Here is a 23,217-nt window from a genome sequence, read left to right on the forward strand (position 1 = left end):
TCTCTAAGTTTGAGAAGTTCTCTGGTATTATCCCTTTGAATACACTTTCTACCCCATCTCTTTCTCTACCTCCTCTTTAGGGCCCATAACAGATATGCTCTTTTGAGTCTATTTTCCACTTTCTGTAGGCTTGTTTTATTGTTTTATATTCTTTTTTTCATCTCCTCTGACTGTGTATTTTCAAAAAACCTGTCTTCAAGTTCATTAATTCTTTGTTTTGCTTGATAAATTCTGCTATTAAAGGATTCTTATTCATTCTTCAGTATACCAATTGTATTTCTCAGCTACAGAATTTCTGCTTCATTCTTTTCAATTATTTCAATGTCCTTGTTAAATTTATCTGATAAAATTCTGAATTCCTTCTTTGTGTTATCTTGAATTTCTATGAGTTTCCTCAAAATAGCTATTTTGAATTCTGTCTCTGAAAAGTCACGTATCTCTGTTTCTCCAGGAATGGTTCCTGGTGCCTTATTTAGTTCATTTGGTGAGGTCATGTTTTCCAGGATGGTGTTGATGCTAGTAGATATTTGTCTGTCTGGGCATTGAAGAGCAAAATATTTATTGTAGCCTTGGCTGTTTGGGCTTATTTGCAGCCATCCTTCTTGGGAAGGGTTTCCAGGCATTTGAAATAACTTGATTATTGTGAAATAAGCTGTGTCTGCTTTAGGGAGCATCCCAAGCCCAGTAATGCTGAGGTTTTTGCAGACTCGTAGAGGTACTGCCTTGATGGTCTTGAACCACATCCAGGAGAATTCTCTGGATTTCCAGGCAGAGATTCTTGTTCTCTTGCTTAATATCTCCCAAACATACAGTCTCTCTCTCTATTCTGAGCCAACTAAATCTAGGTTTGGAGTGGCATAAGCACCTCTGTGGCATCCAGAACTATGACTACATTGGGTTACACCTGAAGCCAGCACATTTATGAGTCTTGCCCAAGGTCTGCTGTAATTATTCCCTGACTACTGCCGATGTTTGCTCAAGGCCATGGGGCTCTACAATCAGCAGACAGAAAAGCCAGCAAGGCCTGTGTCCTTCCTTTCAGGGTGGCAAGGTCCCCCAGGTCCCATGTGGGTCCAGAGATGCCATCCAGGAGTCAGAGACTAGAGCCAAAACTCGTAAAGTCTACCTGGTGTTCTATCATATTGTGGCTGAGGTGGCACTCAAACCACAAGACCGTCTTTCCCACTCTTCCCTCGCATTTCCAAATACAAAGGAGCCTCAACCCATAGCCACAACACTTCAGGCCCACAGGGAGTACTGCTAGACTACTGCCAGTGTTTCCTTAAGGCCCAAGGGCACTTTAATCAGCTTCTATTGAATTCTGCCTGACGTGGGATTCAACCTTCAGGACAATGGGCTCCCCTCTGGCCGAGGGCAGGTTCAGAAATGCTATCCCAGAGTCAAGTCCTGGAATCAGGGACCTCAAGAGTCTGCTTAGTGCATTAACCCCTGTGATCTTTCTGGTATCTGAAGCCAGCAAGACTTGGAGGCTCACCCAAGGCTCTCAGTGTAGTACCTGGGTATCAATATTATTGTTTATTGTTGATTAATAAGAGACATACCAGTCTGATGATTGATTTTTAATTTTTACCAAAGCCATTTATGCACAAAGTTGTAAAAATAAGATTACGTCAAAAATCTCATATTGAAAATGAGTTTTTCTCTGCTTGTTATTCTGCTTTCCAGAGGCAAGCATTTACAACTCTTTTTAGCTATTTCTTCTATTTATCTCCATATTTCTAATACTTTTAAGTAGAGGTTGATCCTGTGATCCTGCTAGTTTTTATTCCTGGCATACTTCATTTTATTGAACTTCACTTTATTGCACTTCACATATTTTGGTGGTTTTTTGTTTGTTTTTTGTTTTCAAATTGAAAGTTTTTGGCAATCCTGCATCAAACAAGTCTATTGACATCATTTTTTCAAACATATGTGCTCACTTTATGTCTCTGTGTCAAATTTTACTAATTCTCACAATATTTCAGACTTATTCATTGTTATTGTATCTGTGATAGTGACCTGTGGTTAGTGATCTTTGATGTTACTATTGTAATTGATTTGATTTGCCACTATCCATACCCATATAATACGTGGAACTTAATCAATAAAGTTGTGTGTGTTCTGAATGCTCCACCAACCAGCTATTGCTACATCTCTCTCCATCCCATTGGGCCTTCCTATGTCCTGAGACAGAACAACATAGAAATTAAGCCAAATAATAACCTTACAATGACCTCTAGGTGTTTGAGTGAAAGAAAGAGTCACACATCTCTCATTTTAAGTCAAATTTTAGAAATGATTAAGTTTAGTGAGGAAGGCATATCAAGAGCCAAGGTAAGTCAAAACTAAGCATCTTGCATTCAGCAGTTAGCCAAGTTGTGAATGCAAAAATAAAGTACTTGAAGATAATTAGGAGTCCTACTTCAGTGAACACACAAATAATAACAAAGTGAAACAGACTTATGGCTAATATGGAGAAAACTTCAGTAGCCTGGATTGAAGAACAAAGCAGCCACAATGTTCCCTTAGGCCAAATCTAATCTAGAGCAAGGACCTAACTCTCTGTCATTCTATGATGACTAAGAGACGTGGGAAAGCTGCAAAAGAAAAAAAGCTGTAGAATTTGTTTCATGGGGTTTAAAAAAAGAAGCTGGTTTCATTATCTAAGTACAAAGTGAAGAAGCAAGTGCTGATGTAGAAGGTGCGGCAAATGATCTAGGAAATCTAGCTAAGGTAAGTATGAGAGTGGCTACATTAGTCAAAGTCAGTTTTTCCTAATACATTACCGTGGGCCCACTGGAAACTTAACACATAATGTAATATGTTGTTTGACAATCACAGCTTGCAAATATTGGAATGTCTTTATTTCTTCCACAATACTTAAATGTATTCTAAATTTACTTAAACAAGATAATTGTTAATTATACATTGATAAAGTCTGTGAAATATATAATTTTATGTGAGTAACAGATATTATTGTAGCATACATCCAAGCTAGACTTCAGGCCTTAGTATTATAGTTCAAACTCTGTGTTTGTTTGTTTAATAAAGTAGACACTAGGCATTTCTCTTTACTTAGGATATGAATCTAGCTCCTCCTTTTTAACCTCTACCTGTATGATACTCATTTGTTTTATTAAGAATTACAATTACCTGAACAAGTATTTTTTCTTTTATTACACAGTAACCATGTCTCTCACTTTAATTTGTATGGATCATATAGTCTAACCTTAACCACAAATACGTAGCTATAATGTAACAATGAGTACTCTCATTTTTTCTACCTACAGTTTGTTTTATTCTAAGTTCATAGGCTTATTTATACTTCCACCATAAAAGATGTGGAAATTCTTAGTGAAAGGACCAGGAACTCCTCAAAAATAACATCTTACTGAATCAATGCAATGCTGTTTGGAAACACAGAAGCAGAAGTGGCTTTTTTTCTCCCCTTAATAATGTGTTTCACTATCTGCCCCAGCAGAAGGGACAAAATGTTTATCGTTATTTAAGGATTCTAAGTTTGCTTCATCCATGACACTTCCATTTTCTGATGCATTGATATCTTTCTCTTGATATTTTTTCTTCATGGCATAAATTAATATAATATATAAAACAAGTGATGAGACTCTTAACATTGAAGACAAGCCCAAGTAGACCCTTCTGTAGAAATAGAGAAAATAAAACAATAAATCAGTTTAAATTGTGTGTAATAACTTAAAACATTTTCTCCAGTATCCAGATCCTAAAGAAAAAAAATTATAAATAAAATATTAAGACAATAATTCTAATAATTCTTTTTATTGGGGCATAATGATAGATATTTTATTATTGTAATAGGGTTATGAAGCCATAGAAACTATACTCTAGTTGCCTCTGGCCTTCTTCATAGAACGAGAAAAATATACAACTCAAGCCCTGTTAAGCCATCCTGCCCCACCTACAGCTGGGAGGAGAAACTGAGAAGTATGTTTGAAATTCATAATCCAGAGGTTACTGGATTATAACTAAAATAATAAAACCTAAATGTAGGCCTGTAGAATGCTACCCCTTCTCCAGCACCTTACACCATATTAATAAAGGCTTATCAAAGCAGTTCCTTTTACCCAATGCATTATGCTTAACTGTAATGAAAAAAATTGCCAGTCATACCAAAAGTGAAAAAAAAACATAGATTGAAAAGAATAAGTAAGCTTTAAACCAGACCTAGATATGTCCGGGATGTGGAAATTTTCAAAATGGAATTTAAAACAACTATGATTAATATGCTAAGTGTTCTAATCAATAAGGTAGACAGCACTCAATAACAGATGGACAATGTAAGTATAAAAATAAAAATTTTAAGAACCCAAGAAAATGCTAAAAATAAAAAATTCTGTAGCAGAAATAAAGAATGCCTTTGATGGGCTTATTAGTAGATAGAACACAACTGATGAAGACTCTCTAATTTGAGGATATATCAATGAAAACCTCCAAAACTGAAAAGCAAAGAGAAACAAGACTAAAAAGTAAATCAATTGAAATCATATAAAAATTTTGAGACAATTATATAAGTGTGTGTAATGGAAAGGTTAGAAGGAAAACAAAGAGAAAAGGAGTGAAAGAAACATTTTTAAAAAATAATTACTGGCCAGGTGCAGTGGCTCACGCCTGTAATCCCAGCACTTTGGGAGGCTGAGGCAGGCAGATCACGAGATCAGGAGTTAGAGACCAGCCTGACCAACATGGTGAAACCCCGTCTATACCAAAAATACAAAAACTAGCTGGGCATGGTGGCAGGCACCTGTTATCCCAGCTACTCAGGAGGCTGAGGCAGGAGAATCACTTGAACTCAGGAGGCGGGGGGTGCAGTGAGCCAAGATCATGCCATTGCAGCACTCCAGCCTGGGCAACAGAGTGAGACTCCATCTCAAAAAAAAAAAAAAATTACTAAGAATTTCTCTCAGGAGGAGCCAAGATGGCCGAATAGGAACAGCTCCGGTCTACAGCTCCCAGCCTGAGCGACGCAGAAGACGGGTGATTTCTGCATTTCCACCTGAGGTACCGGGTTCATCTCACTAGGGAGTGCCAGACAGTGGGCGCAGGTCAGTGGGTGAGCACACCGTGCGCGAGCCGAAGCAGGGCGAGGCATTGCCTCACTTGGGAAGCACAAGGGGTCAAGGAGTTCCCTTTCCTAATCAAAGAAAGGGGTGACGGACGACACCTGGAAAATCGGGTCACTCCCACCCGAATACTGTGCTTTTCCGATGGGCTTAAAAAACGGCGCACCACGCGATTATATCTGGCACCTGGCTCAGAGGGTCCTACACCCACAGAGTCTCGCTGATTGCTAGCACAGCAGTCTGAGATCAAACTGCAAGGCGGCAGCGAGGCTGGGGGAGGGGCGCCCGCCATTGCCCAGGCTTGCTTAGGTAAACAAAGCAGCCTGGAAGCTCGAACTGGGTGGAGCCCACCACAGCTCAAGGAGGCCTGCAGGCCTCTGTAGGCTCCACCTCTGGGGGCGGGGCACAGACAAAAAGACAGCAGTAACCTCTGCAGACTTAAATGTCCCTGTCTGACAGCTTTGAAGAGAGCAGTGGTTCTCCCAGTACACAGCTGGACATCTGAGAACGGGCAGACTGCCTGCTCAAGTGGGTCCCTGACCCCTGACCCCCGAGCAGCCTAACTGGGAGGCACCCCCCAGCATGGGCACACTGACACCTCACACGGCAGGGTACTCCAACAGACCTGCAGCTGAGGGTCCTGTCTGTTAGAAGGAAAACTAACAAACAGAAAGGACATCCACACCAAAAACCCACCTGTACATCACCATCATCAAAGACCAAAAGTAGATAAAACCACAAAGATGGGGAAAAAACAGAACAGAAAAAACTGGAAACTATAAAAATCAGAGTGCCTCTCCTCCTCCAAAGGAACGCAGCTCCTCACCAGCAACGGAACAAAGCTGGACGGAGAATGACTTTGACGAGCTGAGAGAAGGCTTCAGACGATCAAATTACTCTGAGCTACGGGAGGACATTCAAACCAAAGGCAAAGAAGTTGAAAACTTTGAAAAAAATTTAGAAGAATGTATAACTAGAATAACCAATACAGAGAAGTGCTTAAAGGAGCTGGTGGAGCTGAAAACCAAGGCTCGAGAACTATGTGAAGAATGCAGAAGCCTCAGGAGCTGATGCGATCAACTGGAAGAAAGGGTATCAGCAATGGAAGATGAAATGAATGAAATGAAGCGAGAAGGAAAGTTTAGAGAAAAAAGAATAAAAAGAAACGAGCAAAGCCTCCAAGAAATATGGGACTATGTGAAAAGACCAAATCTACGTCTGATTGGTGTACCTGAAAGTGATGGGGAGAATGGAACCAAGTTGGAAAACACTCTGCAGGATACTATCCAGGAGAAATTCCCCAATCCAGCAAGGCAGGCCAACATTCAGATTCAGGAAATACAGAGAACGCCACAAAGATACTCCTCGAGAAGAGCAACTCCAAGACACATAATTGTCAGATTCACCAAAGTTGAAATGAAGGAAAAAATGTTAAGGGCAGCCAGAGAGAAAGGTCGGGTTACCCACAAAGGGAAGCCCATCAGACTAACAGCGGATCTCTCGGCAGAAACCCTACAAGCCAGAAGAGCATGGAGGCCAATATTCAACATTCTTAAAGAAAAGAATTTTCAACCCAGAATTTCATTTCCAGCCAAACTAAGCTTCATAAGTGAAGGAGAAATAAAATCCTTTACAGACAAGCAAATGCTGAGAGATTTTGTCAACATCAGGCCTGCCCTAAAAGAGCTCCTGAAGGAAGCACTAAACATGGAAAGGAACAACTGGTACCAGCCACTGCAAAATCATGCCAAAATGTAAAGACCATCCAGACTAGGAAGAAACTGCATCAACTAACGAGCAAAATAACCAGCTAACATCATAATGACAGATCAAATTCACACATAACACTATTAACTTTAAATGTAAATGGACTAAATGCTCCAATTAAAAGACACAGACTGGCAAATTGGATAAAGAGTCAAGACCCATCAGTGTGCTGTATTCAGGAAACCCATCTCACGTGCAGAGACACACAAAGGCTCAAAATAAAAGGATGGAGGAAGATCTACCAAGCAAATGGAAAACAAAAAAAGGCAGGGGTTGCAATCCTAGTCTCTGATAAAACAGACTTTAAACCAACAAAGATCAAAAGAGACAAAGAAGGCCATTACCTAATGGTAAAGGGATCAATTCAACAAGAAGAGCTAACTATCCTAAATATATATGCACCCAATACAGGAGCACCCAGATTCATAAAGCAAGTCCTGAGTGACCTACAAAGAGACTTAGACTCCCACACATTAATAATGGGAGACTTTAACACCCCACTGTCAACATTAGACAGATCAACGAGACAGAAAGTCAACAAGGATACCCAGGAATTGAACTCACCTCTGCACCAAGTGGACCTAACATACATCTACAGAACTCTCCACCACAAATCAACAGAATATACATTTTTTTCAGCACCACACCACACCTATTCCAAAATTGACCACATACTTGGAAGTAAAGCTCTCCTCAACAAATGTAAAAGAATAGAAATTATAACAAACTATCTCTCAGACCACAGTGCAATCAAACTAGAACTCAGGATTAAGAATCTCACTCAAAACCGCTCAACTACATGGAAACTGAACAACCTGCTCCTGAATGACTACTGGGTACATAACGAAATGAAGGCAGAAATAAAGATGTTCTTTGAAACCAACGAGAACAAAGACACAACATACCAGAATCTCTGGGACACATTCAAAGCAGTGTGTAGAGGGAAATTTATAGCACTAAATGCCCACAAGAGAAAGCAGGAAAGATCCAAAATTGACACCCTAACATCACAATTAAAAGAACTAGAGAAGCAAGAGCAAACACATTCAAAAGCTAGCAGAAGGCAAGAAATAACTAAAATCAGAGCAGAACTGAAGGAAATAGAGACACAAAAAACCCTTCAAAAAATTAATGAATCCAGGAGCTGGTTTTTTGAAAGGATCAACAAAATTGATAGACTGCTAGCAAGACTAATAAAGAAAAAAAGAGAGAAGAATCAAATAGACGTAATAAAAAGTGATAAAGGGGATATCACCACCGATCCCAAAGAAATACAAACTACCATCAGAGAATACTACAAACACCTCTACGCAAATAAACTAGAAAATCTAGAAGAAATGGATAAATTCCTTGACACATACACTCTCCCAAGACTAAACCAGGAAGAAGTTGAATCTCTGAATAGAACAATAACAGGATCTGAAATTGTGGCAATAATCAATAGCTTACCAATGAAAAAGAGTCCAGGACCAGATGGATTCACAGCCAAATTCTACCAGAGGTACAAGGAGGAACTGGTACCAATACTTCTGAAACTATTCCAATCAATAGAAAAAGAGGGAATCCTCCCTAACTCATTTTATGAGGCCAGCATCATTCTGATACCAAAGCCAGGCAGAGACACAACCAAAAAAGAGAATTTTAGACCAATATCCTTGATGAACATTGATGCAAAAATCCTCAATAAAATACTGGCAAACCGAATCCAGCAGCACATCCAAAAGCTTATCCACCATGATCAAGTGGGCTTCATCCCTGGGATGCAAGGCTGGTTCAACATATGCAAATCAATAAATGTAATCCAGCATATAAACAGAGCCAAAGACAAAAACCACATGATTATCTCAATAGATGCAGAAAAGGCCTTTGACAAAATTCAACAACCCTTCATGCTCAAAACTCTCAATAAATTGGGTATTGATGGGATGTATCTCAAAATAATAAGAGCTATCTATGACAAACCTACAGCCAATATCATACTGAATGGGCAAAAACTGGAAGCATTCCCTTTGAAAACTGGCACAAGACAGGGATGCCCTCTCTCACCACTCCTATTCAACATAGTGTTGGAAGTTCTGGCCAGGGAAATCAGGCAGGAGAAGGAAATAAAGGGTATTCAATTAGGAAAAGAGGAAGTCAAATTGTCCCTGTTTGCAGATGACATGATTGTATATCTAGAAAACCCCATTGTCTCAGCCCAAAATCTCCTTAAGCTGATAAGCAACTTCAGCAAAGTCTTAGGATACAAAATCAATGTGCAAAAATCACAAGCATTCCTATACACCAACAACAGACAAACAGAGAGCCAAATCATGAGTGAACTCCCATTCACAATTGCTTCAAAGAGAATAAAATACCTAGGAATCCAACTTACAAGGGATGTGAAGGACCTCTTCAAGGAGAACTACAAACCGCTGCTCAAGGAAATAAAAGAGGATACAAACAAATGGAAGAACATTCCATGCTCATGGGTAGGAAGAATCAATATCGTGAAAATGGCCATACTGCCCAAGGTAATTTACAGATTCAATGCCATCCCCATCAAGCTACCAATGCCTTTCTTCACAGAATTGGAAAAAACTACTTTAAAGCTCATATGGAACCAAAAAAGAGCCCGCATCGCCAAGTCAATCCTAAGCCAAAAGAACAAAGTTGGAGGCATCACACTACCTGACTTCAAACTATACTACAAGGCTACAGTAACCAAAACAGCATGGTACTGGTACCAAAACAGAGATATAGATCAATGGAACAGAACAGAGCCCTCAGAAATAACGCCGCATATCTACAACTATCTGATCTTTGACAAACCTGAGAAAAACAAGCAATGGGGAAAGGATTCCCTATTTAATAAATGGTGCTGGGAAAACTGGCTAGCCATATGTAGAAGGCTGAAACTGGATCCCTTCCTTACACCTTATACAAAAATCAATTCAAGATGGATTAAAGACTTAAATGTTAGACCTAAAACCATAAAAACCCTAGAAGAAGACCTAGGCATTACCATTCAGGACATAGGCATGGGCAAGGAATTCATGTCTAAAACACCAAAAGCAATAGCAACAAAAGACAAAATTGACAAATGGGATCTAATTAAACTAAAGAGCTTCTGCACAGCAAAAGAAACTACCATCAGAGTGAACAGGCAACCTACAAAATGGGAGAAAATTTTCACAACCTACTCATCTGACAAAGGGCTAATATCCAGAATCTACAATGAACTCCAACAAATTTACAAGAAAAAAACAACCCCATCAAAAAGTGGGCGAAGGACATGAACAGACACTTCTCAAAAGAAGACATTTATGCAGCCATAAAACGTATGAAAAAATGCTCACCATCACTGGCCATCAGAGAAATGCAAATCAAAACCACAATGAGATACCATCTCACACCAATTAGAATGGCAATCATTAAAAAGTCAGGAAACAACAGGTGCTGGAGAGGATGTGGAGAAATAGGAACACTTTTACACTGTTGGTGGGACTGTAAACTAGTTCAACCATTGTGGAAGTCAGTGTGGTGATTCCTCAGGGATCTAGAACTGGAAATACCATTTGACCCAGCCATCCCATTACTGGGTATATACCCAAAGGACTATAAATCATGCTGCTATAAAGACACATGCACACGTATGTTTATTGCGGCATTATTCACAATAGCAAAGACTTGGAACCAACCCAAATGTCCAACAATGATAGTCTGGATTAAGAAAATGTGGCACATATACACCATGGAATACTATGCAGCCATAAAAAAGGATGAGTTCATGTCCTTTGTAGGGACATGGATGAAATTGGAAATCATCATTCTCAGTAAACTATTGCAAGAACAAAAAAACCAAACACCGTATATTCTCAGTCATAGGTGGGAATTGAACAATGAGATCACATGGACACAGGAAGGGGAACATCACACTCTGGGGACTGTTGTGGGGTGGGGGGAGGGGGGAGCGATAGCAGTGGGAGATACACCTAATGCTAGATGACGAGTTAATGGGTGCAGCACACCAGCATGGCACATGTATACATATGTAACTAACCTGCACAATGTGCACATGTACCCTAAAACTTAAAGTATAATAATAATTAAAAAAAAAAACAAAAAAAAAAACAAAAAGAAAAGTTCTTCAATTAAAAAAAAAAGAATTTCTCTCAAATTAATGTCAGACATTATATCACAGATTCAGGAAACTTAGAAAATGCTAAGGATTTGTCCTTTGTGTTACAAACAATTCAACTGCACTTCCTAAGTTATTTTTAAATATACAAATAAGTTATTATTGACCAGAAAAACTACATGTAGGTGTGTTATTTTCAAATTATACAAAGTCAAAGATAAAGAAAACTTTATCCTGAAACTAACCAGAAGGAAAAACAAATTTTATCTATAGGGGAGAAAATATATCAGACTTCTCTTCAGAAACCATGCAAGCAAGAGAGTGGAGTGAAATATTTAAAGTCTTAAGAGAAAAAAATCACCAACTTAAAATTCTGTACTCTGTGAAATTCTTTTAAGAGTAAAGTAGAAATAAACACATTCTCAGACAAACAACAATTGAAGAAATATTTTTCCAGTACATCTTCCTTGTAAGAAATGTTAAGAGAAGTTTTTAGAGAGACTCATATAGGTCAGAAACTTGATATACATAAAGAAAGGTAACAAAAATTTATGATTATATAGTCATATAAAATCAGAGTCATATAGACTAGTTAAGAACACAACAGAAGAAAAAAGAATAGAAGACAAAAATAGGATCAAAGAACAAGTATAACAAATAGACAATAGTAAAATTATAATCAACATTAGTCTTACAACATCAGTAGTCACTTTTAATGTCAATGATCTAAATCCACCAATTAAAAGACTGAGTTTGTTAAAGGATTAAAAAGAAGAAACAAACTATATGTAGTCTCTAAGAGATCTACTTTAAAGATGTATAGATTAAAAGTAATTAGATGGAGGAAGATATATCATGCTGCCACTGATAAAAAAATAAGTCAAGTTCTTTTCAAGATGGCTGACCAGGGACATCAAATTACAGTTCTCCTTAGAAAGAAGATCAAAGTTACTGGTGAATAAAGAAGTACCAAATAAAAAACTGAGAAAGAGAGCCAGGAACTGTTACAGTGCCCATAAGAAGCAGCTGTGGTGTAGTAAAGAAAAGCGGTAAAAGCCTGGTAATAATCAACCCCCAGAGAACCCTGTGAAAATGTAGCTAAAAGTGCTTCTCTGCTCCCCTCACATCTCTGATAATCTGCAGACCACCAAATTGTTAGGAATTTCCTCTGCCCTCTTGACGCAGGGTAATGCTATTGGTGGCAATTTGGAAACTCCCCAGGGATAGACAACTAGGTGGCCAGCCTGCACAGGTACAGCTGCACCACCTTTCTATCTAAAGGAAGGATGTGCCATACTGTTTGTACATCTATGGTATGCCACTGCCCTGCCTGAGGATTCTCCATCTTTGAGTCACCACACCACCAAATTCCTGGCAAACCTCTGGAGATCTAACCCTCAATGTGTTCTTCCCCTAAAAGAGTGGGGACTGTAGCCCACTATAGCTTCCCCTGGGACAAAGAGAACATGGGCACAGCACCAATTACTAAAGGAGGCAGTACCAACACTCAGGAATGAATCTGGATAGAGGGTAATTTCCCACTCTCTCCACCGTACACTGTTGTGGATGCAACAGTGTATGAGATACTATACAAAACATACTATAGTATGAGATACTATACAAAACAACTATTCAGATACTATATGAATATAGTCATCAGATTGCCTAAGTTCAACATGAAAAAACAAATCTTAAAGGCAGCTAGAGAAAAGGGCCAAATTATTTATGAAGGAAATACCATTAGACTAAAGGTGAACTTCCCAGCAGATACATTACAAGCTAGAAGAGATTGGGGGCCTATTGTTAGACTTACAAAAGAAAAATAATAATAATGACAGCCAAGAACTTCATAAATTCCCAAATGAAGATTTGTGAATAAAGTAGAAATAAAATATTTCCCAGACCAGTAAACACTAAGGAAATATGTCACCACCAGATCAGTTTTAGAAAAAATGCTAAAAGGAGTTCAAAACAGGAAAAAACAGACCAATACTTGCTACCATAAAAGCACACATAATTACAAAGCCTATAGATCCTATTAAGTAACTACACAATTGCAACTATAAAGCAACTAGCTAACAACAGTATGAGAGGTACAAAATCTCACATATCATATTAACTTTGAATGTAAATTGCCTAAATGCTTCATATAAAAGACAGAGTAGCACAGTGGATTAAAAAAAAAAAAAGGCAACCTTCTGCTGCCCTTAAGGAATCCATCTCGTATGTAAGGACATCCATAGACTTAAAGTAAAAGGATGAAGAAAGATCTATCTTTCAAACGGAAAGCAAAAATAAGCTGAAATTCCTCTCTTTGTATCAAATAAAACAGACCTTAAACAAACAACAGTTTAAAAAAAACCAAGTAAGTGCATTACATAATGATAAAGCATTTAATTCAATAAGATTTAACTAATCTAAATATATACACACTCAATACTGAAGCAATCATATTTATAAAATAAATACTACCAGACCTAAGCAAAGAGATAGAAAGTAATACAATGAGTAATAAGCTTCGACACCAGACTGACAACACTAGACAGGCACATCATCAAGGCCAAAAGCTAAAAAAAAAAAAAAAAAAAAATTCGACTTGAGCTAGACTCTTTACCAAGTGGATCTAATAGATATCTAGAGAATACTTCACCCAAAAATCAGAGAAAATGCATTTTTTATCTGTTCATAAAACATTCTCTAAAACTAACCACATTCTAAGTCATAAGTCACAATAAATTTTTTAAAAAATCAGAGTTATAACAAACATCTTCATGAACCACAGCAGAATAAAAATAGAAATCAGTATCAAGAGCAACTCTCGAAACTACACAATTACAAGAAGTCTGTATAACTTGGTCCTGAATTACTTTTGGGTAAATAACAAAATTAGAGCAGAACACAATTTTTTTGTTTTAAACAAATGAAAATCGAGACAAAGTATTTTAAAACCTGTAGGATATAGCTTCAACAGCATAAAGTGGAAAGTTTATTGCACTAAATGCTTATGAAATTTTCACTGCAAAACTATAACCGAGACTGAAAGAGAGCTGACCTAACCAACTCCATCTTGCTTCTATCCTCCAAGCTGTTCTTGTTGATTTCTGGGTGTAAGCCGAACTAATTCTGGGAGAAATTTAGTTTATAGCTTCGAGTTTAAAACCAAGACAGTAACAGTCCTTTCCCAAAACAAACCAGCTTCTTGCCTGGGAAACAGACTACCTTTGTAGGACTAACGAATTAGCCAAAAGATTAGAAATTATGATTTAGGAGTAATGCATCTGGAGGCTACAAGATTCTGACTCTAACCAAATTGCTCCTGAGGATAACAGCACTATTGTAAAACCTAAGATCAATACTTGATATATTTTGCAGATCCTGAACTTCACAGATGAGCTCACACCACCCAGATTGATAAACTGGCCTATCTCATCCTGTGGCCCCCTCCCAGGAAGTGACTCAGCACAAGAGGACAGTATCAACTCCCTATGATTTCATCTCTCACCTGACCAATCAGAACTCTTGACTCATTGGCCCCCCTACCCACCAAATTATCTTTAAAAACTCCAGTCCTCAAATTCTCAGAGAGACTGATTTGAATAATAACAAAACTCTGGTGTCCTGCACAGCTGGCTCTGCATGAATTACTCTTTATTGCAATTTCTCTGTTTTGATAAGTAAGATCTTTCTTGATAAATAAGCTCTGTCTAGGCAGTGGGCAAGGTGAACCCGTTAGGTGGTTACACACTAGGGGTCTCATCTGGGATTGCCCTTGTGCCTACCTGCCCATGGTTCAGTAGCCCTGCCCTGGTGATGGATCCAGAGGCCAGCCCAAGTGGCTGCCTAGTTCTCTTGGACTGTGGGCTGACTCTGGCACTGTCTCTACTGGCAGGGTGCTGCTGACCCAATGTGCATGGATTTAATTGCAATGGAGAAATAGTTCCTGGAAATGATGTCTGTCTCCAAACTAATTTGGTGAGTATTCTAGGCACTGCCAACACCTCCTTTCTTCTCCCAGTTTGTTTGGCTCCTTTGGGGATCATGATTTGGCTTCTTTAGGGGCCTTGGTTTGGCTCCTTTGGGGCTCTTGTTTTTTTTTTTTTTTTTTTTTTGAGGTCTCAGTTCAGCTCCTTTGGAGGTGTTGGTTTGCTCTCTCTAATTAGTAGGAAGTCTTGGTTCAGGAGATTTCTCTTCAATCAAGAAGATTTCAGGGAGAATTCTCAGGTGGAGAACAGAAGGTTCGTTTGGGAGGAAGACTCGGAATTCTTGGTTAGAAGTCGTGGTTTGGAAGGCCTTCTGTCTGTCTTGTCTTTGTTGTGTGTATTTGTATATGTGGAGGAGACCTCTAAAGGAACTGCTGATGGAAGTCTAGGACACCTAACTCAGAAAACCCTCATTATTTGTCTGGTCACATTCAGTGAGTCCTGAAGGAAGCTCAAAAGGCCTGAGTCGGGGTGACTGTCCACTTCTTCATCTTGCCCAGAGACCTGAATTCTCAGTTGGAGGTTAGCCCTCCAAATCTTGAGTGGATCAGAGATGATAGGGACCAATGAAAGAAAGTTTGAGCCTCACCAGGTCAATATTGGGTGCTGAATGAGGTGACAAATGTCTGTTTTGTTATGTGTATTTTGCTAGGCTGGGGTGGAAAATGTTAATTTGATTCCTCATGCAGCCCATTGGGCAGCATCTTGCAAAAATGAGAAGCTTTTGCCTATAGTTTTATAAAACAGAAAAGGATAATTTTCTTTTGTAAAGTGGCTTGGCCCCCAAAGCTATGGTGCAATGAGCAGGGTCATCAAAAGCCACTTCATTCTTCTGGAAGCTGCAGAGGAAGGGAACCCAGAAACGTGGTATGCTGGCAAAAGGGGTAAGAATTTGTTACCAGCCAAGCTTCTGGTCTCTGTCTCTCTGTCTCTCTGTCTCTGTCTCTGTCTTTCTCTGTCTCTCTGTCTCTCTCTCTCTCTCTCTCTCTCTGTGTGTGTTTGTGTGTGGTCTGATTAATAGAAAAATGAATTTTTGAGACTAGTCTTAGGCTTTAGCAAATCTGGTGTACTTTGTGCTAAGAATTTGTCTTTTAGTGTTGTTCTGTAATGGAGAGGGGTGTCATAGGAAAGAATGTAGAAAGTAGGCTTAGGATTCCTATAAGCCTACTTTTTAAGCCAGCCTCTTGGGCTGGTCGGTTACAAACTTTGCTGTGTGTTCCTGAAACCTATACTGGATGAGGTTTCCCTCTCATCTTGTTTTATGTCCTTGGGAGCTTGATCTTGTAACCATGTGGCAGTACTTACTCTTGGTCTCTGCCATCTAGAGGACAGGAATTTTGTAGTTAATGTCATAGTTAGCTCTAAAAATTATCTCGAGCAGTTAAAAGACTTTGCAAGCTTGAAATTGGTTGCACTGGAATCCTTCTGGGAAAGGTAATGAAGACTATCCAATGCTATAGCTCAGAAGCTAAGGGTTTGTCTTTTCACAATGGTGGCCTGGGACTCAATTCTTGGCCCAGGGAATGAATGCTTTCTGATTTGATATTCTTGTGGCTTTTTCCATTTGTTGATTCTCTGCTCCTCCATGACCAACTTCTGGCTTCCCTTCCTGAATTTTCGTTTCTCTGAGTTACCTTTGAAGATTCTAGATCTTGTAAAAACTGCTTACCACCTACTTGAAAATACCTCATACACTCATGGTTAAGTTACAACCTTAGTTAAGGCTTATTTATTTCACCTAGGAGATTACTATTTCTAAAGAAGTTCAAAAGCCAGAAATACTGGCTGTTTGGCCTTGCTAAAGTCAGATAATAAGAGATATAAAGGATTTTTTTTTAAAGGGCACTATAGCTAAAAGTCAGCTTAATTAAAAATGGATATCCAAGTGCTCTCCCATACTCTCTCTCGCTCTCCCTCTCTCTTTCTCTCTCTCTCTTTACAGACACACATATACGTTTGTGTGTATATATACATACACATATATACATGTATATATAGCATATACATATATACACACATATACATATATGTATATATATGTGTGTGTGTCTGTGTGTGTATATATCTATATACAAGACCTTTGTGCTTTTTCTCTTCTTGGATCTTGTTTTTTTGAGAAGAAGTTTTTATTTATTTATTTTTCTCACTTGAGTGAATTATTTCCTCAGTCTGTCTTTTTGCCCCTCTTGATGACCACATGAAAGGAACTAAGTTCATTTCTAACAGACGAGGAGTCCTTGGGAAAAATAGGAGGTATCATTTTTGGGAAAAAGCTCTGATTTCCTCATGGAACCCCAGGCATTGAAGGAGGATAGAACTCTCTAAAAATGAATCCATATTTAATAACCTTCTAAAACAGAAAGCATCAAACTAAACTGAAAAGAACAGATACTATACTTGATCTTAGCCAAAAAGCCAAGTTTGTTTATTGCTGCACTATTCACAATAGCAAAGACTTGGAACCAACCCAAATGTCCATCAGTGATAGACTGGATTAAGAAAATGTGGCACATATAAACCATGGAATACTATGCAGCCATAAAAAGGATGAGTTCATGTCCTTTGTAGGGACATGGATGAAGCTGGAAACCATCATTCTCAGCAAACTATCACAAGGACAAAAAAACCAAATGCCACATGTTCTCACTCATAGGTGGGAATTGAACAGTGAGAACACTTGGACACAGGAAGGGGAACATCACACACTGGGGCCTGTCGTGGGGTGGGGGGAGGGGGGAGGGATAGCATTGAGAGATATACCTAATGTAAATGACTAGTTAATGGGTGCAGTACACCAACATGGCACATGTATACCTATGTAACAAACCAGCACATTGTGCACATGTACCCTAGAACTTAAAGTATAATAATAATAATAAAAAACAAAGCATCAAATTAAGATAGGTTCATTGGTGAATTCTATCAAACACTTAAGTAAGAAATTATACCAAATCATTACAATCTTCTTCAGATGATAGCAGCAGCAGAAGTACTTCCTATTTTATTCTGTGAGGCTAGCATTATCCTAATACCAAAATCAGACAAAGACATTACAAGAAAAGAATACTACAGAGGGCTGGGCATGGTGACTCACACCTGCAATGCCAGCACTTTGAGAGGCCGAGGCAGGCGGATCACCTGAGGTCAGGAGTTCGAGACCAGCCTGACCAACATGGAGAAACCCTGTCTCTACTAAAAGTACAAAATTAGCCGGGTATGGTGGTGCATGCCTGTAATCCCAGCTACTCGGGAGGCTGAGGCAGGAGAATCGCTTGAACCTGGGAGGCGGAGATTGCGGTGAGCCATGATCGCACCATTGCCCTCCAGCCTGGGTAACAAGAGCAAAACTATGTCTCAAAAAAAAAAAAAAAAAAAAGAATACTACAGAGCAACTTCTCTCATGAACATAGATGCAAAAATTCTCAAAAAATATCAGATTGAATCCAACAATGTATAAATATAGTATACATCATGACTAAGTGGGATTTCCCTCAGGTTTCCAAGACTGGTTCAACATTCAAAATGAATTCTTACAGTTCATTACATTAACAGGCTAAAGAAGAATAATAAAATGACATGATCACATCAATAGATCTAGAAAAATGAATTTGCAAAATCAAACACTCATTTATAATAAAAACTCCCATTAAACTTGGAATAGGGGAGAACCTCCTCAACTTGATCAAAAATATCTGCCAAAACCCTACATCTAACTTCATACTTAATAGTGAGAAACTCAAAGTCTTCCCACTAAGGTCAGGAACAAGTCAAAAACGTCCCGTCTCACCACTGTTTTTCAACATGGTACTGGGAGTCATAATTAATGTAATTTTTAAAAAGAAAAGAAAATGAAATGTATATAGATCGAAAAGAAAGAAATTGTCTTTGTTTGCAATATGACATAATTGTCTAAGTAGAAAGTTTAAAATAACAGACAAAAACACACTTGGAACTAATAAGCAATTATTGCAAGGTTTCAGGACACAGGATCCAGGGTTAATATAACAGAATCAAACATCTTCATATATATCATCAGAGAAACATGAAACTTGGAAGCCATCAAGATGCCCTCAGTAGGTGAATATATAAATAATCTGTTATACATCTAGACAATGGAATATTATTCAGCAATAAAAAGAAATGAGCTATCAAGCAATTGAAACACCTGGAGGAAATTTAAATGCATGTGATTAAGTTAAATAAGCTAGTCTAAAAATGCTACATACTGTATGATTCTGGAAAAGGCAAAACTATGAAAACAGTAAAAAGCACAGTGGTCTCCAGGGGTTTTAGAGGAGGAAGGAATGAATAGGCAGAGCAGAGGATTTTTAGGGTAGAGAAACTACGTTGTATAATACTGTAATGGTAGATATATGTCATTATGCATTTGTCCAAACCCATAGAAAGTACAATGTCAAGAGTGAAACCTAATGTAAACTGTGGACTCTGGGAGATAAAGATGTGTTAATGTTGTTTCATCATTTGTAACAACTGTATCACCCTTTGTTGGGAGACATTGATGGTAGGATAGACTATGCATGTGTGGGGCAGGTGGTATGTGGGAAATCTCTGTAATTTCTCCTCAATTTTACTGTGATCCTAAAACTGCTCTAAAAATGAGTTTATTTAAAAAATTCTTAAGGTAACAATTTAACTTTTTATGTATTCATTGGTAAATGCACTGCTCTTTTTTTTTTTTTAAATTCCACTTTACACAATCAAGCAAAGAACACAAGTGACCAAAAGGAAAGTGATAAGGGCCATGAGTTAGCTACAATGTGGTAAGTCCCAAAGAGGGTTGGTCATTTCCAGCTGGTTGGAATGGTGTGAACTTTACGAAAGAAAAGGGTGTGTGAGCTAAGCCCGGAGCATTTCCTGGCAGTTAGAAGCCTAATACTTGTCTTAGTTGGCTAAAATCAAGGTATCAGCAGGGCTATATTCCTTTCTGGGACCTCCAGGAAATAAGCTGTTCCTTCGCTTTTTCTCACTTCTAGAGGCCACCTACATTCCTCGGCTCCTGGCCCCTTTCTTCCGTCTTCAAACCCAGCAACAATAGACTGAGCCTTTCTCACATCACATCCTTCTGACCTCCTCTTTTTATTTTTTAGGATATTTGTGGTTATACTGGGCCCAACCAAATAATTTTCTTATCTTGAGTTCAGCTAATTAGCAAACTTATTCCATCTGCAACCTGAACATAGTGTAATTACAGATTCCAGGGATTAAGACAAGATATTTAAAGAATCCACAGAGGAGTGAGGTTACCTTAAAGGAACAAGAAAACAGGCAACAGCTTACTTATCAAGAGTAAAATGGAACTTAGAAGACAATAGAGTAATATCTTCAATCTGACAAGAGAAAATAATTGTCAATTTAGAATTCTATACCTTGTATATTTCCTTTAAGTATACAGTTGAACTAAAGTTCCTTCCAGAGAAATTTAAATTGGCAATTTGCCACTAAAGAGCTCACTGAAAGACATTTTTAAAAATCGACTTTAATCAGAAGGAAAATGACCCTAGATAGAATCTGACATGCAAGAAGAAATCAGAGAAAAGAAAATGATAAATATGTGGGGATGTACAAAGACCGACCCTTTAAATCTTAATGTCTTGGGATGAGCATAAATTAAAGTACACAAGAATAACATATATATAATATGTCTGTCTTATATATGCATATATATGCATATTAAATATATATAGTACACATATACACTATATAATGTTATCACAATGGTCTTTGCAGTATATTAAAAATTTGGATACTATAACAGTTGTTCAACAAGAAGAATGCATTAATAAATCAATTAACATAAAATATTTTTAAATTCCATTTTAGTTCTAACTAAACCTTCACTGAACGAAAAGGAACTAGTATGGCTTAAAAATAGTTGTAGGGTCTTTTTATAGTCAAACTATTATAAAGCCATCTCAAAATGTTACATTAATACTTGAGGTTGTGGTCATTGCTTTGGGGAAATTCTAAGGAGCATCTTGCCAGGTGTCCTGGAAATACACGATGATTTCAATAAAAAATGAACACATTCTTAAATAAAGTCATTAAGATAAATTTATGAAGTTTTCATTTGTAATTTCATTTCTTTCTCCCATTTTGTGAGACATTTTCTGTCATTAATATTTAAATAAATTTGTGAGAATGCCTGTGGGGTACAATTCTGGAAAAAGCTGGTCATTTTATCTGCTGGGGATTTTAGATAGTGAATTTACACATTAAATGGAAGAAAGTCTGTTTGGTAAATTTGATCCTAGGTCTTTACTCCAGAGATGTATCCTGAACTAATAAACCTCCTCCACTTTCATATAAATGATAGCATGCTCCATACACGTTCTTCATGGTTCTTTTTTTCATATAAAAATGTGTCTTGAAGAAGGTTCCATATTAGTAAACAAATAATTTTTTCTTCTTTTTTCAAGACATCAGACTATTCATTTTCCTGCAGGTAGAACTATTTATCTAATTACTCCCTTATCAAAAGATATTTAAGTTGCTTCCAATATTTTGCCATCATAAACAATGTTGCCATACACATGTATGTAATCTTATATATGTGCCATTTTATCTATTTGGGAGTATAGCTATCTGTAGGATAAATTTCTAGAAGTTTGCTGCTGGCTGAAAGTTCTGTACTTTTGCCAAAACAATGTCTTCTTAATATTTTTGATGGTTGATAATCTGGGTGAGTTTTAATTGCAATCCTGTCATTATCAATTAATTTGAGCACCTTTTTATATATTTAATAGCCATTCGTGATTTTTTCTTTGGGAGATATTTGATTTTTTTTAATAGAACCTACTTTTTACAGAAATTTTAGATTTACAGAAAAACTGTACAGAAAGCATGAAGAAGTCCCGTATACTCCCCGCCTCACACATACAGTTTCCCCTATCATTAACAGTTTGTAGTAGTGTGGTAACTTTGTTACAATTGATGAACCAATATGAATACATTATTATTAAATTCATATTTTAGATTAGAGTTTGCTTTTTATGTGGTTTGTATGTTGTATGGGTATGGGTCCATAGATTTGACAAATACATAACATCATGTATCCAACATGATAATATCATATAAAATCATTTCACCACCCTTAAAATGCCCTGTGCTCCACCTACTCATCCTTATCTTCTCCCCACTGAGCTCCTAGCAACCACTGATGTTTCATTGTCTTCATAGTTTGGCCCTTTTACAAAAGGTCATACAGTTAGAATAATATAGTCAGAAGCTTATTTAATTTTTTTTAATGTTTTTTTTTCTTTTTTTGAGACAGAGTCTCGCTCTGTCAGCCAGGCTGGAGAGCAGTGCCATGAGCCTGGCTTACTGCAACCTCCGCCTCCTGGGTTCAAGGGATTCTTGTGCTTTAGCCTCCCAAGTAGCTGAAATTACAGATGTGCACCACTGTGCCTGGCTAATTTTTGTATTTTTAGTTGAGACAGGGTTTTGCCATGTTGTCCAGGCTGGTCTTGAAATCCTGGCCTCATGAATCCTCCCATCTCGGCCTCCCAAAGTGCCTAGATTACAGGCATGGGCCACCACACCAGGCCCAGAAGCTTCTTTAGACTGCCTTCTTTCACTTAGCTACGTGCATTTAGTTTCTTTCTTGTCTTTTTGTGAGTTGATAGGTCACTTCTTTTTATTGCTGAATAATTTTCTATTGTATGAATATACCCCAGTTTGGCTATCCATTCACCTATTGAAAGACATCTTGTTTGCTTCCATTTTTTCATATGCAAGTGCAGGTTTTTGTGGGGTCATGTTTTCATCTAACTTAGGTGAATACCTAGGTGCGTGATTACTTAACAGTATCATAAGCCTGTGTTTTTCTTTGTAAGAAACTTCCAGACTGTCTTCTACCATGGCTGTACTATTTTTTACATTTCCACCAGCAATGAAAGAAAAATTAAAGGAAATTCCTGTTGTTTTGCATCCTTGCCAGCATTGGATGTTTTTTTGCTAATGTTTAAGAATTCCGTATATATTCGGGATATTTGCCTGTGTCTGTGTTACAAGTTGCAAATTATTCTCCTAATTTATACTTTCACTTTGAAATTTCCTTTTCAAAGTTTAATGATGCAGATTTTATAAATATTTTGTCTTTTTTTCTATTATGGTTTTGGGCATTTGGGTCATACTTAGTTTCTGCTTCGTAGATAATTGAAAGAAATTATACTATGAGTTTTAATACACGTAGTTTCACATTTCAAAGTGTATAATTTGTCAATATATGAAT

The 23,217-nt window shown here is 37.8% G+C and overlaps 1 protein-coding gene and 1 non-coding gene across 5 annotated transcripts in view; both read right to left on the minus strand.

The window, feature by feature from the left end:
* Positions 1-1,572: 1,572 nt before the first annotated feature.
* Positions 1,573-23,217, minus strand: part of SLCO1B1 (solute carrier organic anion transporter family member 1B1) — a 106,347-nt gene continuing 84,702 nt past the window's right edge. For all 4 annotated transcript variants that reach the window (XM_055358468.2, XM_055358466.2, XM_031000722.3 and 1 more), the window contains one exon: positions 1,573-3,660. In XM_055358468.2, the coding sequence (XP_055214443.1) occupies positions 3,450-3,660 (211 nt within the window). In that variant the 3' untranslated portion in view covers positions 1,573-3,449. The remainder of the gene's footprint in view (positions 3,661-23,217) is intronic.
* LOC115930380 (U2 spliceosomal RNA) lies at positions 17,195-17,393 on the minus strand. The gene has a single exon (XR_004067011.2). It is a non-coding gene; the product is annotated as a U2 spliceosomal RNA (small nuclear RNA).

This window comes from Gorilla gorilla, chromosome 10, assembly GCF_029281585.2.
Source record: "Gorilla gorilla gorilla isolate KB3781 chromosome 10, NHGRI_mGorGor1-v2.1_pri, whole genome shotgun sequence".
In the NCBI taxonomy this organism is placed as follows: domain Eukaryota; kingdom Metazoa; phylum Chordata; class Mammalia; order Primates; family Hominidae; genus Gorilla; species Gorilla gorilla.